General features: G+C 34.6%; 1 protein-coding gene across 3 annotated transcripts in view; it reads right to left on the bottom strand.

The window, feature by feature from the left end:
- Positions 1 to 16,068, bottom strand: part of SLC35B3 (solute carrier family 35 member B3) — a 28,684-nt gene extending 12,616 nt beyond the window's left edge. The window contains exons 1-6 of one of the 3 annotated variants that reach the window (XM_033114418.1): positions 15,725 to 16,068; positions 11,446 to 11,554; positions 10,275 to 10,563; positions 7,713 to 7,834; positions 3,165 to 3,319; positions 1,720 to 1,827 (exon numbers count right to left, since the gene is read on the bottom strand). In XM_033114418.1, the coding sequence (XP_032970309.1) occupies positions 1,720 to 1,827; positions 3,165 to 3,319; positions 7,713 to 7,834; positions 10,275 to 10,475 (586 nt within the window). In that variant the 5' untranslated portion in view covers positions 10,476 to 10,563; positions 11,446 to 11,554; positions 15,725 to 16,068. The remainder of the gene's footprint in view (positions 1 to 1,719; positions 1,828 to 3,164; positions 3,320 to 7,712; positions 7,835 to 10,274; positions 10,564 to 11,445; positions 11,555 to 15,724) is intronic. The other 2 variants (XM_033114419.1, XM_033114420.1) reach the window with 2 other exon arrangements.
- Between the last annotated feature and the right edge of the window lie 584 nt (positions 16,069 to 16,652).

Genomic DNA, 16,652 nt, shown 5'->3' with positions numbered 1-16,652 from the left:
AAATACTTCTATGAAAATATTGAATTGTATCCTCAGGGGAATGTTTTAAAGGTGGACATGTATTTGAATAAGTCAATCTGATACATTTCCTTTATACATTCAAAGTTTGATTTATGTCTACCTTAGCTATTTTAATAGTTTATCTAATTGCCTTTAGATAATATAGATCAGGGATTGTGACAAGTGGTCATCAACTCTTCTTAACGATGAAGTATTGTTAGGTTTTAATTCTCTTAAAAAGCATATTTCCATGGAACTCAGAAAAGGTTAGTACTTAAGCTACAGTGATAAGTGACAGAAGCCTCTTTCCATCATTATCACGAAGACCATCATCACCCCCCAAGCCCACCATGCGTATGTACTTCCACATCCATCATTATAGCATCTCAGTCTATCTTCTCACTACCATTGTGTGAAACCAAATTATCTCTGTTTTGTAAGTGAAGCACAAAGGGATCTGGCCATTTAGTCATGGTTATGTATTTTTTAAGTGATTCAAAAAGAATTGGAAGCCATGTTTCTGCAAATTCTGTGTGTTTTCTAAAACTGCGTTTTCATAATTAGAAGAGTCAAGTTCCTAATTTCCAAATATAATCTTTCTTTTAGATTTGCCGACATGAAAACAATTGTTTCTAAAAAGTCTAAACCATGTTGGAAACATCTGCAAGTATAAGCTCTCGGAGTAAAACTCACTGAGGTAATGATCCCTTGCACTCTGAAAGCTCCAAGGTGTAAGTAGAGTACAGTAAGAGGTTCTACCAGATCTTCTGGTTTGGTAAAGGGCTGCTCTAAAAGGCTGAACTGGTTACATTTCAACCCATCAATGTAACCTGGTTAATTAACAAGGTTAGTAAGGAACGCTGACTAACAATTGGTAATAGCGAAACTGATGTAAATGATTTTCTTCATTATGCAGTACTTTTGTCCTCACAAGTAATTATACTTACTATATTTAGTACTAGCTGATATATACATATATTTTTTTCTGTTCTCTCAGAGTTCCTTTGAAGACTTAGATATTTTAAATACTATTTTTGTTAGGCTAGGAGATGTGATACTAAAATAATCTTATGAGAAAAATTCAGTAGTTAAGAATAACAATATATATGTAAACAATTTCTCCATAAAGTCTTTAGAATGACAAAAAGATTCCAACACATATTTTTTATTCGTATTTATTTCGAAACATACTATGATACCTATACTGCTTGTGAAAAATCTAAAATTAATTTACAAAATTCCACATGGCATACTACGAGGAAACTATTTATGGCAGAAACTTTAAGCATGTGAAGGTTATGACCATATTTATATCACCCCATTTAATACTGAAGCACAGCATAACAGTCTGTCTTTAACTAAAACGATGACAAGTAAATGTGTAAATTCCAATTTTCTTTTAAAAAAGAGAATAAAAACAATTATTGTGATTCTCCTATGACTCATGCGTATATTTCCAATTCAGCCCATAAGAAATTGATCTATCATGTACCTGACAAAAGATTTTGACTGGGCAAATACATGAGTACTAAAAAACAATTGTTATATTTCCAGAGTTGTAAATATTTTTACTACATCTTATTTGGAAAGTCTGAAAGCTTTATGTTAGATGTAAGAATGATAGACGTCACACCATCATTTAAAATTCTTATGAAACTAAAAATTCTTACTCTAAACCAAACTGCCTACAAAATCTAGGAAGGCAGTAAAATTCCTTACCTGTCAGGTTGAAATTTGGTGCAATCGTGCTATCAGCTAGGGTAAACCATATCAGACCAAGGCTCATGCATACTGCAGCAGACACATCTGCAACATTGTAACGCTTTCCTGTGTAAAACATTAAGTTAACCTCATTATGCAAATACCCACCTAGCATAGTTTTTGATCTATGTCTTTAACCAAGTTGAGCAGGAATCTGCTTATATCCCATATCAAAAACATGAAAAATACTTTAGGTCAAAGCATGAGATAGTCACAGAAAGGCTATTGAAAATTAAATTACCAGTGAGTACTAATATGTCCTTATAAATTAGATAATCAGATTTTATCTGTTGTGGTAGTGAGTAAATATGAACATTTAAAAAGTTTGTGGAAACCAGTGCCTCTTTTTCTTTACGAATAATGTAAAGCTATGAATTTTCTTATAGTTTGTAAGTTTACAAAGTAAGCAAAGTAATTATTTAGGTTTTATTTGCAAATACCATCATCAAATAACTTCTAGGTTGGTGAGGATTAACTTATTTTAGAATACCCGCATTTATTTTAAATAAAGAAACCATGTACGGTAACTTTTTGGAAGGCTTATAAGGAAACATTATACATGCTAGTCAGTTATGACATTAAATGTGATTTTTAATAGGGATTGAGATTATTATTTTTTCCTGCAGGAACACTTATCCTGAACATACACATGAATTAGTTGACATACATTCTTTCATTGCAAAAAGGCTTTTTTGGGAAGGCGTCCAAGGCATAAAATGAAGTCAGGCTAAGAACGTTAGTGATACAGAAACGCTTGATTATGAAAACATGAATATTCCTCATGGCAATTATGTGAACAAGAACCTGTTCTGCTGCCTGTTGCTATCACTACCGCCTCTTTTACTGCTGCTTCCACGTAACTTATAACTTGGTGAGGGCTCTAGGTCCAAAGTACCTGGTGGTTTAGAACTCTAGACATAATTATTACCACAGTAGCTAATGATTCATCTCTAACTCTGCCTGTGTTCAAGAAGCCAGCAGAGCTGGTAAACAGGCAGTTCTGCTTCATATGAGAATTGACCATTTGTACAATGGAGATAAAGAGTGGAGTCCTGAGTGTAGAATGAGAGTTGAAAAATGGCGCTTTCCAGATATTTCTGAGGTAGGCCTTCAATAATGTGAGTATATTAATTGTGGAAACATAGTAGATTCCAGATTAAGAGAATAAAACAAAATACTATTTTTATTCTACCTGATTTCAAATTGTTGATTTCAGATACTAAGGTATATCACAGAAGTATCAGCGTTTTTATATCTCATTTATATAAGATAGCACTCAGAATTGCTACAGTATCTAGAATGTTCATTAAAAATATGAACCGGAGTTTCACGTTTTTCCTATGCTAGATGCTGTAACATATCCTACTGGTTTCAAACAGTATGAAAATACGTCATTACTGTACCTTGAATAAAAACTCCTCCTAGCATAACAGGAATCAATTTGCAGCACTTGAAAATGACTTGGGTAGGGTAGTTCAGGTAGCCCAAGGAAGTGTTTGATAAGCCCATGGTGCCCACAGTTAGAAACGCTATTATCATGTAGGTTTTTCCTGGGATTCTGTAAAAGACAATTTTTAAAATCTTCATTTTGGGACCCAATTCATGTTATTGTTCGATTATGTGTTTACAATGTGTAAATGTCTAATTACACTTATTTCTGTTTAATATTTTGTAAATAATGGTAAAATATCACCATTTTTAGAGTTGTAACAGTATAATTATATAAAAGAATGTTGGTAAAAATGACAATTCATCCTTAATCATAAATAAGAAGTCTCAACTGTGTGAAAAAGTAGTATATGAGAAAGTTAGATTCTTACTGAAGGTATAAGGTATAAAAAATGTTTTTTTAACAGTAGTTCTAGCTATACATAAAAATTATCTTGATTAAATTTAGAAAAAAAGTTGAATTTTAAAAAAATATTGATCTCTATGATGGTAAAAGGCACTTTAACTAATTTTTAATTTCTAAATTGTTGTTCTGTCTCCTAATTTTCCATCTAGCATTAGGAAAAAATACATCCATTATTCTGCTGGAGTAACCTGAGCAGATTTTCTCTAGAAAAAGTACATAGTGGTTTAAAACTCTACACAAAATTTTTATTACCACAGTATCTTATGATTCACCTCCCTGTCTGTATTCTATAAAATGTTAAAATAATCAACTTTCAGATGATGCCTCTGACTCTCTCCTTATGATCACGAATCTTCTACTTTGGGTTCTTTGTGGATTTCCTAAAAAAGATTCTTAAATTTGGCATCTTCAGAATTTTGAGCTGTCACTGTGAGCATATATGCCCACTTTGACTAGCTATTTAAATGGTCTGAAATAATAATCTCATACACTGGTGCGACTAACACAGGAAGCACTATCCACATAATTAGATTATGGTGCGTAATTAGATCTAGTTGCATTTTGGGATTTATGTTCATATTTAAATCAAGGCAACAAATTCTTTTAACGTTTTTAATATGGCTAGATGTAAGGCAAGATAATTTACTGGGAAAATTTAATGAAAGTGCATCACTTCCACTCAATTTTCAATTTTGAGGCCTTTTCCTACATTACTACTTAAACAGGGGTCAACATTTAAAACTCGTATCTATCCAGAGAAATCCAAAACACTAATTCAAAAAAATTTATGCACCCCTATGTTTACTGCAGTGCCATTCACAAAAGCCAAGACATGGAAACAACTGAAATGCCCATTGGTAGATGATGGCTTAAGAAACTGTGGTACATTTATACAATGGAGTATTACTCGGCCATAAAGAAGAATGAAATCTTACCATTTGCAACGATATGGATGGACCTAGAGAACATTACACTAAGTGAAATAAGTAAGACAGAGAAAGACAAATACCATGTGATCTCACTTATATGTGGAATCTAAAGAAAAGAATAAATGAACGAACTAATCAGAAACAGTCTCAGAGATAGAGGAAAAACTGAGGGTTGCTGGATTGGGGTGGGGGCTGAGGATGAGGAAAAAGGTGAGGGGATTAGAAAGCACAATTGGTAACCACAAGATTGCCACAGGGATACGAAAATCAGTTTGGGGAATATAATCAATAATGTTGTAGAGATTTTGTAGGGTATCCGATGGACACTTGTCTTATTAGGGAGACCACTTCAGGGATGGGGTAGATGCCTGTACACATGAAGCTGAAGCTGAATAATAATGAACGTCAACTATAATTTAAGATATATATATATATATATATGATATATATATGTGTGTATATATATATATATATATGTGACTATATATAGTCACAAGAAGTGGAGTACAGCATTAGAAATAGAGACAATGGAAATGTAATGGCTGTGTGCGATGTCAGAGGGGTAGTAGATTGGGGGAGGGGGTCATCACTTTGTGAGGAGTATAAACGATAAATGTCTATTACATTGTTTTGTACCCCTAAAACTAATAACAAAAAAGAAAGAAGCAAAGAAAAAAATCCACATGGAAATAATCGGGCACGTCTGTACGCATCTGCGTACACAAACACTGATTTTTATGCTGCTTGTGGGGTTTACCCCTCAGTGCGATATCAGGGAAGGAGGACAGCATCGCTGCCTAGGCAATGATATGTCACAGTCAAACAGTGGTCAAAAGATAAAAAGTTCAAGCCAGAAAAATTGCAAGGAATGATGATTAGAAGAGCAGCATAGTACAGGTAGGGAAAACAAAAAAACAAACAAACAAAAATAACAACCCGAAACTCAGGAAACCTAAATTCAAATGGCTCAATTCTCAGAGTGACTTGCTATATGATCTCACGAAAGTCCCAGCGGTCCTTTGGGTCTCTGCTTTCTGTTGGTAAATGACGAAGTTAGATTTCAGCATCTTGCTTCTAGGATTCTCATTGTTTCTTTTTAACATCCCAACTGCTTACTTCCTTAGATATGGTGGGGGAAATTTTAACTTTATAAAGCCCCTTCAAAACCAATTTGACAGATCTCCTTTATTAAAAACTCACATAAAGTAATTAATAATAAAGTTACAAGGGTATCTTTGAACAATAACAAGCAGTATACTTAGTATTCCAGTTTACAATGTGCCTTACCACACATCACCACATTTGATCGTCAAAATAAAATGGAAAGAATTTAAGAAACTTCCCTGACGTCTTGACAATGTCAGAGGCTATGCTAGACTCAAAACCATGTTTTCTGACTCCAAATCCTGTACTCTTTCAAGTACACTTGTATTCATATAAACAGGAAGAAAGAAAAAAAAAACTAAGCAAAGGTCTAAAGAGCAGTGCCACTTAAATACAGGGATGGGTATATACTCAGAAATAAAATATATGATTAGGCATATTTTCATTGTAACATACCTTTGAAGACTTTTTCTAAAGTAGTTTTTCATGAACTTTGGAATGAAAAGGTTTCAATTCATAATTGTATTTGTTATACACCTATAAATTCTTCTATCAAATTCCTTCACTTACGTTTATTTTATTTTTTTCCGTTACCAAAAAGGATTTATTTGGGAAAAGGAAAAAGGAAAAACGACTGCAACACAGCACATACAGGCGCAGCAAGTCATGTGCAGTCTCCCTTCACTTATGTTTAAACAAACTCAAATGATGTTCTCTTTAACTATGTATGGTCATGTGGTTTAAAGGTTGGGGTTAACATGGCTCGAGGCCTACTCTCCATCTCATCTGGGTAGCTGAGAGGTCTCACGTTGAGCAGGTGTAATTTCTTTGTGCCACTTTTCATTTAATAGAGACAGCATTAGATTCTTTTACTTTAGAAGCAATCAGAGGTCCAGCAGTTTGCAACAGGTAACGAATCATCAGGCTTCCCTATATATTAGTCTTAACAGATACCGGTATATTTAATTATTTCCTATTCTATCACTTATGGCTCAGTCTTACAGATTTTAGAGCATGAAAATAATGAAGAAGATATCTCGGATTCAAACATTTTTAATATCACTGCTATAACAATTTATTGGCAAGATAGATAGGTTGAAAGGTAAAATTATACTCACGAAGAAACACTGGTGATACAGATTTAAATATTTAATTTCATAGTTGCCTTCATACAAACATCAAAAATATTTATGTAAGAAAAAATAGCTGTGAAAATTTTGTATTTTCACTGAAGGATTATATCAATATTTACATCAATGAAGACAGAATGTCAGTACAGTATTAGAGCTCCTTATTACATTTAAACTGCCTAATTTATACATGAACTACTCACATATTAGGGTCTGACAGATCAGAATAACCACACTTACATTTCCCAAAACATTCTGTTGATTTTCCTACTCATTTTTTTTTGTTTATAATCAGAGACAAGGTTTTTTTATTGCATATTGTTTTATATATCATTCCAAATATTTCGAGGTATTTCTCAAACCTAGATGGCCAATTTAAAATATGCTGTCAAACAAGCTTCTTCAGTGTTGATGAAAAGGAATGTAACATTTCTCTAATGTCTAAGAATGCAATCTTAGCTACTGGACATTACAAATGTGGCAATGTTAAGTGGAATATATTCCACAAAACAAAACATGACTATATATTTTAAAAAACCGCTATAAAAACAGGTATTGATATTTCATTTAAGCACTTTGATATAGCAGCACTGTAAATCTTTCAGTAATCACTCTATTGCAGTGGAATTTATAAAAACACATATGTACATCTGAATACTTTCTCCTGTTTCAAGATCAGTTACAAGTTGAGCCTACTTGTAACATTTGGTAACATTAGAGATTACTTTTTTCAGTGTATAATGAAACATCATATTTAATATTTTAAACAAGTTGATTACACTGATAAAAATTCTTGGATAGTAGAAGAAACGTTTTATTAATGGGAAGTGTATATTTCATGTATAATACACTCTGTATGCCCAAAAAGCAAAACAAAAAATTTAATTACCACTAGTGAGCTTAACTGTCAAAAAATAAAAACAAACCACATACCTTCTCCTTTTGTCCTGAATAAGCTGAAGCTCTATAAGGCCAAATATAGAGTAAAATGCAAACTGCACTAAAGTAAGGTACCAGCCATAGGGCTTAAAACCCTCCATTGAAAATATTAATTCCTGTTAAAAGATACATGAATACTGTTAATTTCAAGAAGCAAATAAATTTCCCTGCAATAAATTCCTATAAACACCACATTTAAAGAAACACTCAAATTACAAGAATTCACAGAGGTAAAATTACAGTAATTAGGAGGACTTTCCAAAGAACTAATAATAGATATTCCAGGTATGAAAATCAAGAAAAAAAATAGAGGGAGGATAGCTATGAAGCATTATTCTATGCTTTCCTCAAAATTGAAAGAGTTGCCCCAAACAATGATAAAGGTAGCTGATTCAAGAACTCATTTATTATTCAAAAAGCATATTTCATCAGAAGTCTATTATCTCAGGCCTGTTTTTCTATAGGACTATAATCAGTTCAAATCAATAATGCTATTTTTTGGAATACTTGTGCCACAGATTATATAAAACTTCTCCTTGTAGAGGAAATGGTTACTTTGCCTACATGTTAAACCATGAAGTAATACATTAGTTGCTGACAACATTCTTAAGAAGTCATTAAGAGGTGTTCTAATTAAGTTATCTGGCTTAATTTTAAAAAAATTAAACTTTCATATATATATTTCAACTGTATTTTAAATAGTTTAAAAAGATGAGATTTATGTATACATTTCTTTTCAAAGAAACACTAAATATAGCCTCTAAATAGACTCTGAACTAGATTTTATAAATTTAAGATATTGTGCTAATTCCCCCAATTTAAATCTCACGTTCAAGTAAGCCGGCAAAGTATTTAGGATTTTCCTGGTTTAACTGTAAAACATGAAAAAACCTTTATTAAGTACTTTGATATATATACAGAGGGTGCCCCAAAAATGTATACACATTTTAAGAAAGGAAAATACTGTATTAAAGTTTTAATACTCAATATATACAGGTAACAAAAGATGAATACAAGTCACGTTTGATTTCTGCAATTCCAAGAGGTGCTCAAAGTGGTTACCATCAGCGTAATTTTAAAACAGATTTTCTTTTCTTAAAATGTGTATACATTTTTTGGCACCCTTTGTATATATATAATTTTATTATAAAACTCTATTTTCTTTAAACTATTTTATAATATGCATTGTACGTAAGTTGGTAGCAATGTCAGTTTTCACAAAGTGACAGTGATGTTACAAACATAATTATCACTGGTTTATTTAATTTTAAAAGAAACTTTGCATACATTAGTTACAATTAAAATCTCTAATAATCAAATAAAAAACAAATTAACAAAATCGGTACCGTAAATCTCCAATTCATTTTCCTTTGCACTGGCTAACTTTGCTCCCAAGCTACTTGGTAACAATGACATTTTGAAGGAGGAAAAAAATATTTTCCAGCAAGAAATTCCAATCTTTATTTGATAAAATTTACTATTTTTCATTGTGATACCTGAATTTTTATATCATCTTCTATTTGGAAAATCAGTTATTATAACTAAGATTTTTAATTAATGTTTTTGTTTTACACAAATACTCTTCATAGCATTTTTATACGCTAAGAAATAGTCACAAATCACCTTTATTTATACCAACATTTGTATTTCATCTCTGTAAGACATGGAAAAGAGCACACTGATTAAGCTCACTGATTAATGCCACAGAATACCAGAAATACATTGTGTTTTAAGAAAACATATCACTTTCCTTTTCTTGAATTATAAAAGGTTCTCCCAAATTAGAGAGTTGCCAGTACCAAAAGTAAATTGGTACTGGCTGAAAATACTAATGAACTAACGGTTAATATTAGTCCATTTAAACACTTTATGCTAAATTGCTTCTGGTCAAGTGTACACCCACACTACGCCACAATGCATGCAAATACCAGACAAATTGTTGCAATGTTAGAAATGTTTTGCACAGGTAAAAAAAAAAAAAAAAAAAACACAGAAAAATTAGGTTCTGGCAAAGTTTGATTAGAAGAAGAAACCAACAAGAAAGAAAACACAATAGATGCTTCAAAAAGGAATGATTCAATTATTACGGAATTAGATCCTCTTAGAAAACTATAAAACATCCTGATATGCTTTTGCAATAATGGCCTGTTATTAAGTTCCAAGAATCAAGAATGAACTGGAATATGGATTTTGTGGTATCATTCAATATTATTGGGGAATTATGTTGCAAAATACCAATTGATATTTGAATCATTCTCTTAAAAACGAACATATTTGCAACTATTACCTGTATTTTGTTAAAATATATTTCAAATTTTCTCATAAAGTTTTAAAGATTGTTTCTACTCCCTTTACCTCACTTGAAATATTTAACTCTGAAATTGTGACCCATTTTCAGCAGTTACTTTTAAGCCCTTTTCTACTACTATATTGAAAAACTCAAATTTGTGAATAAACTAGCAACTAAAAAAAAAATCTTGAACAAAACTACTAGTAAGTACCCTTATTGACCTTAATTTTTATAACTGACATTATTAACAAATAAATGTTTTTTACCTGTAAATATCCATAAATGAGGTAAAATACAAAAACTCCAGCAACACATATGAAAAATTGTGTAAGTTTGTTAAATCTGCTGAGATTTATGCCAAGAACTACAATGTCATCTATTGACTTGATGTGTGGTGACATTGTTTGGGTTTTGGATGGGACACTTATAGAAATATATTTCCTGGAGTTGTTGAACTTGAGATCCATTGTTCTTATTTCGCTGCATTCAGTGCTTCCAAAGTTGTCTTTGTTGGCTTCTTTTCCTTTTGTCAGTCTTTCTTTTGCTTACTAATTCCTAAAGAAGGAAATAACGAATTTAAGCAAAATATTTGGAGCATAAAGTATTATGCTCCAAATATTTCAAATCACACTTTAAAAATTATACAGGTAAGTCTCATTCTCTCTGGATATTAATATCTTAATTCCCCTAGTCAAGTGTCCAACCAATCAAAAACAGTATGTTGACTCTCCAAACAATTGATCTCAACCCGGTAAAAACCAACACATCATTAAATTAAATATGTAGAATTCTCATTTCCATAGCAACAAAACAGCTAACCTTGCATTTATTTCATCAAAGGAATAAACAAGCCTTGATGTTTTTATATGTAGTAGGGATATAATTTTTAAAGCCCATCATAGTTTATGAATAACATATTCAACATGAATGTCAATTTTTAATTGAAGAAGAGTAAAGAACCGATACTCCTTTAAAATACTAAGACAATTGTAAAATATATTTGCTAATGACATTTTAAAATCAAGTCAAACAATTTTTAAGTTATTTAAAAAGCTAGATTTAGACTATCACAAGGATAATATGCTTTAATAATAGTATCTCTTAGATAAAAAGTAAATGCTTTTTTTCCGTTGGAGAAAATCATTTTAATTTGAAAAGACTTTGGGGGGGGCTGTTGTTCAATGGGTATAATAAAATTTCAGTTACACAAGATGAGTAAGTTCTAGAGATCTGCTGTACAACATGGCACCACAGTTTACAACATGGTGCTGTGTGCTACAAATTTGTTAAGTGAGTAGATGTCATGTGAAGTGCTCTTAATCTCTCTCTCTCTCTCTCTCTCTGTCTCTCTCTCTCTCTCTCACACACACACACACACACACACACACACACACGGTACACAAAGAAACGTTTGGAGGTGATAGATAAGTTTATTACCTTGAGTCTGGTGATGGTACCACAGGTGTACGGATATGTCCAAACTCATCAATTGTATATATTAAACATGTGCAGTTTTTTTTTGTATATTAATTATACCTCAATAAAGCTGTTTAAAAACAAAAGAAAACGGTCTTTAGAATTGTGAAAAACTGGAAAACAACATTTTTTGTTAGCCTGTATTAAAAAAAAATCATGAAGGCTCCATAGATGACTGTTGTTTTCTCTTTGGATTTCTATAAACTGAAAAATGAATTCCATGTAAAGGTTGAAGACTGAAGAATTATAAAAATTAAAGAATAGAACAAACTTAAGAAAAGTTTGTTATCTTCCTAGAAAAAAAAATCTGTTACATCCCAGTGGGAACTAAAATTTAGAGTTTAGTTGAGGGAAAAGGATAAGTATAATTTTGATAGTGAATGCTCCTCTGGAAATCTTTTTAAAGAAACTGTCATATGATGGTTTAAAAGAGTAAGAACTAAGATCATCTCTTCCTGGTCACTTCAAGTGGCTAATTTAGAGATTAAGTAGGTCCCAATCAGTAATTTAAATTTGGGGCCAAAGCTTTGAATACAACTTGTCACTAACAATACTTGACCATCAAAGAGTACTTGTTTTATAGGGTAACTGCCATATTTCAAACAGAAAATGTGTAATTTTAAGAAGTTTTACTGTATTTCTTTTCCTTTACCTGTTTTTGTTTATACATTGTTCTTGCTTCCCACGCTGTTTTACTGTCATCTCTGAATAAGACTTTTAAGCCCTCTTGTAGGATACCCTTGAGATTTGACTTTCTTTATAAACCTACTTTAAATGATCTTGAATGCAGAGGAAAAAAAAAACTGAACTCCTTTCCTTATGTGTAGGCATGGATACAGAGGACCATTCAAATAAACCTGGCCCCACATAGGGTTTTCAGCTTCCTCTCCCTCTGCTTCCTTCAATCAAGCACTGAACTGCTCACTATTAAACACACCATGGACTTTCACATCCTTGCCTTTTGTTCATGATGTTCTTTCAGCCTGATGTCCTCTTTCTCTGGGTCAGGATTTGAAGATGAGCTGTAATGTTCCATCCTTTGTGACACCGTCCATAATTCCCCGTTAGGAGAGAACGGAACTGGGAAGGCAAGACTCAAATCTTGTTTGTCTTTGCATTTTTGATATCTGGCCTACTCTGCACCCAATACTCAGATGAAACAAATAAACTGACCATTCTCCTGGATGACTTTCACCTCAGCTTGCAATCCCTCAACCTCTACCTCACTATGATTTTTAAAATGTACTGTGGTGGTGGCAAACTTGTGGGCAAAACTAAAAATCTCATAGAAAACAGAGGATAGGAGGAAAGTAAAAATAATGATTATATATTTACTAAGAGAGAAAAAGAGAGAGAGAGAGAGAGAGAGAGAGAAACGAGAGAGAGAAATGAGAGAGAATAAATAAAATTTCTAGAAGACCTCTGTTTCTGGATTTTATTGGTATGAAAAAATTTTTCCTCAAATCACCTTCCGGTGGGATGTTTGTAATTTAGCAAAATGCCTGGCATGTTGCAATGACTCAATGAAATTATACCTGATAGTATGAGGAGGCAGCATGGCATGGTCCTTCCCCGTATGCTTTGGGATTTTGACAGATCTAAGTTCAAGACCCGGCTTTGCGACTTGTCAGCGGAGGAGCCTTTGTGCAAATTACTTAACCTTTCTGAACTTCAGGTCTGTATCTTTAAAAGAGGGGTGAAAAAAAAAAGTGCCTATCATAGGATTTTTGTTAGGACTAAATGAAATAATGTAAAAGTGCCTGGTGTATAGTAAGACACCGCATAAATGTTAGCTATCATTATTAAACTTTTACAAATATTGCTAGGGTGATAATGGTCTGCTGAAGCAGATTCACTCCTTTGATGTGCAGCTGGAAATATGAATCTGGATTTCCAACTCGGACTTCTCTCCCGAGATGCAGATCTATATTCCAAAATTCTTTTTTGTTACCTCTACTCAGGAGCTCCATTGGCACCTCATTTTAAAAGTGCCCAGAGCTTAACTCATTCTTTTACTCTCAAAACAAATCCGCACTTCTTCCTATAGTCCCAATCCCACTTAATGATATCAAGCTGAAAATTGGAAGTTTTCTTAGATTCCTTCCTTTTCCTCACATTCTATATTTTGCTAAGATTCCTGTTGACTCTACATCTGTATATCTAAAATCTGTTCCTGACCCTAACATCAAGCAACCGTTTTCTCTTGCCTAGATTACTAGATTAGCCTGTTTAGAACCTCTTCTCCTTTTCTGATACATCTTTCATACTGCTCAACATGAATTCTGATCAAGGTGTACTTCTGATTAAGGACCTATGAATTACAAACTGGTTGATCCTCTGAACTCTCACAGCACTTTATATGTATTTTTATAAATACTTAAATCATAATTGTATAACTGTTTTTGTTCTTATGTCTGCTTCTCTTACAAGTTTATGAAATACTTAAAGGAAGAGATAATGTCATCTTCATATGAAGTTCTAGCACATAACCAAAGTGTAACACATTCAAGGACTCCCTTGCACTAGTAAGCACAATTTAATCCAAAGTATTCCTCTTCTTTCCAATTCTTTGCCACTTCTAACATCTACTGACAATCTTATGAGCCACAGATCTGTGCCAGACACGTAGTTACACCCCTCCCTCACTGTCACTTCTTGGACATCTGTGCCAACATACTGACATCTCTACTGAAATTTCCCACAAAGCATCTAAAATGAACATGGAAATCAATTCATTCCTTTGCCTACTTGAGCCAACAGCACCAGAAAACCTGCTCTTTAAGACCTTGCATTTCAAATGCAGTTTTATTAATCAGAATATCAGTGGTCGGATCATGTGCTGAAGAAGGAAGACACTAAACTGATACCCAATAAATGTTTGCCCTATCCCTTCCATTTCAGACATTAATGATATTAACCAACAGCCAAAGAAATTCAGCCAATGTCCTCGTGGTGCAGGGAAAAAAAAAACCTCAAGCATAAAAATCAAATTAGTGTTCAAGTTAAATGATCCACATTTTGCTTTGCTTTAGAAGTTTATAGTAACCCTTGAAACTAAGTATAAAAAACCCATGGCTTTGAATCACTGCCTGAGGCCTCTTCCTAAAGTCAACCCAGATATTTAACTTTAGTTACTTGACGGTAAAAATAACTGTTAAAATTGAATAAAAGGTAGCATTTCCAGTACATAGTGAAATTTAAAAATTCTAATAACTGGCGATAATGGTGATTTACAATGACTTACTGAAATCAAAATTATTTCAGATAGTTTCTTAATCTAGTCTTTTCAAGCCTTTAGAATAAAAGTCTCCCACTATATAAAAGGGCAGAATGAGAAAATTGTCATTTCAGTGTGATCATTCACACTGAATTACAGAATCCTGAAAAACGCTTGATTCTGTAATTTTTCACACTCAATACAAATAAAAGAATCTTGCCATTATATCTAGATTAACTGGACTCTAAATATTAATCATGACCTACAGGGTATACTTACAAAATAGAGAAAAACAAGATTCTGTTTCAGTTCTTTGTACATACTTTGTTACACAAAGTTCAAGAAACCGTGTGCTAATTTTTGAAGGCTACTCTTTTTTTTTACCCCTAAGGGGGAAAGTTAAATTTAGGATTTAATATATATATTAAGAAATTAAGTACAAATAACACTTATCTAAATTATTTTCAAATGCTACTGTATCTCTCTCTTCCAAGTCCCAAACCATTCCAGTTCACTTAGAAAATGTTTATCCAAAAATCAATTCTCAACACATGATATCCTACTGTGGAAGAAATGAATATGTCCAATACTAAACAGACTCTCTTAGCACATCAAATCACCCCGCCTTCTTTCAATATTTAAAAGAAAAATAAAATGGTGGGGGAGAGAGTGAAGCTGCAAAGACTGTAGGAATCGGCATAACTTCTAGTGGAAGTTTATGACATGAACTTAATAACCTGGCGAGAAAAATCACGCTGCAAATCAAGTGAACAGCTGAGTACCCTATGTAACGCAGACCCCGGAAGTAGCTCTTCACTGAAACGCAGCCTTGGGGACACCAGGCGACTGCCACTTCTCCATAGGCCCGACTGTAGTCTAGAAGAGTCCCCACCCGCACTCCCTGTAAGTGTCCTCCTGCCTGCGAGTCCACTGACCCAGGCCTGAGGGGTTCTCTGCAGCCAGAGTGCGGAAAGGGGGCGAGGAGCAGCAGATGCTCCTTCCTAGAAAACACGGACCAGTTACCGTTCTTTGAAAAAGGCAGTTACCGAGCTCACAATCCGGACCTCATTCTCTCTCCACGCACGCTCACTGTGTATGAGGAAGATGGACAGTATCAAGTTTCTCTGGGGAGAGGGGTTCTGGGTCCCAAACAGGGAGAAAGGCCCGCGGCACGTCCACTCCACAGCCGGTGTGTCACCTGGAAAGATGACCCCAGCCTGGGTGGCGCCAGCCAAACAAGGCGTCTCCCCGTCCAAGGTCCGCAGCTACCACCTCCTGCTTCTCCTCCTCTCCGCCTACTGCTGCACTTCCCACCGCCGACGCCGCCTTCACGCAAGGTGCTCGCTTTCCCGGCGCCGAAGCGCCACTTCCGCCTATGTGTCCCTGCGCGCGTGCGCAGTTGCAGGCCCCGCCCCATTGTCGGCTGAGGGTCGTGGGGGGGGCCATTGGCACGGTTACCTCTCGCGCATGCTCTCTCTCCTCCGGACGCGAGTTAGAGCGCAGCCAAAGTGAGCCAACGATGCGAGGACTGTGCTTCTCTACCCACTAAAAAGGGAGTAGGGACGGCGATCTCCGATCGGGTTGAGTGTTCTCATCCTTTGATCGGTGCTCCGCTTGTTCCTGGGACCGCGCCTCTGAGCCTCCGCAGCCTCCCGGGTTACAGCGGCCTGGTGCTCTGCGGCACCCCCAGCCCCGTGAGTGCCCAGGCAGGAGCCCGATGGCTCTGCACTGAAATTTGAGAAGGCGGCCAACTGGACAATGTTGCACCCGCATTTAGAAACCCTTGGGGTTCCCTCTTCTCTCTGCTTGATCCAAATGAGATGGAACCGTCACCGTAACTTTCTGTGCTTCCATGTTCTTGCCTTACTTACACCTGCTTTCTGGTGAAGATGTAATAATTCAGGTTGTAGGTACAGCATCCCGGTCCTTGAAATAGAACAGAAGTGTTGCC

This window comes from Rhinolophus ferrumequinum, chromosome 9 (genome assembly GCF_004115265.2).
Source record: "Rhinolophus ferrumequinum isolate MPI-CBG mRhiFer1 chromosome 9, mRhiFer1_v1.p, whole genome shotgun sequence".
Lineage (NCBI taxonomy): Eukaryota > Metazoa > Chordata > Mammalia > Chiroptera > Rhinolophidae > Rhinolophus > Rhinolophus ferrumequinum.
This window is presented reverse-complemented; position numbering and strand designations above follow the sequence as displayed.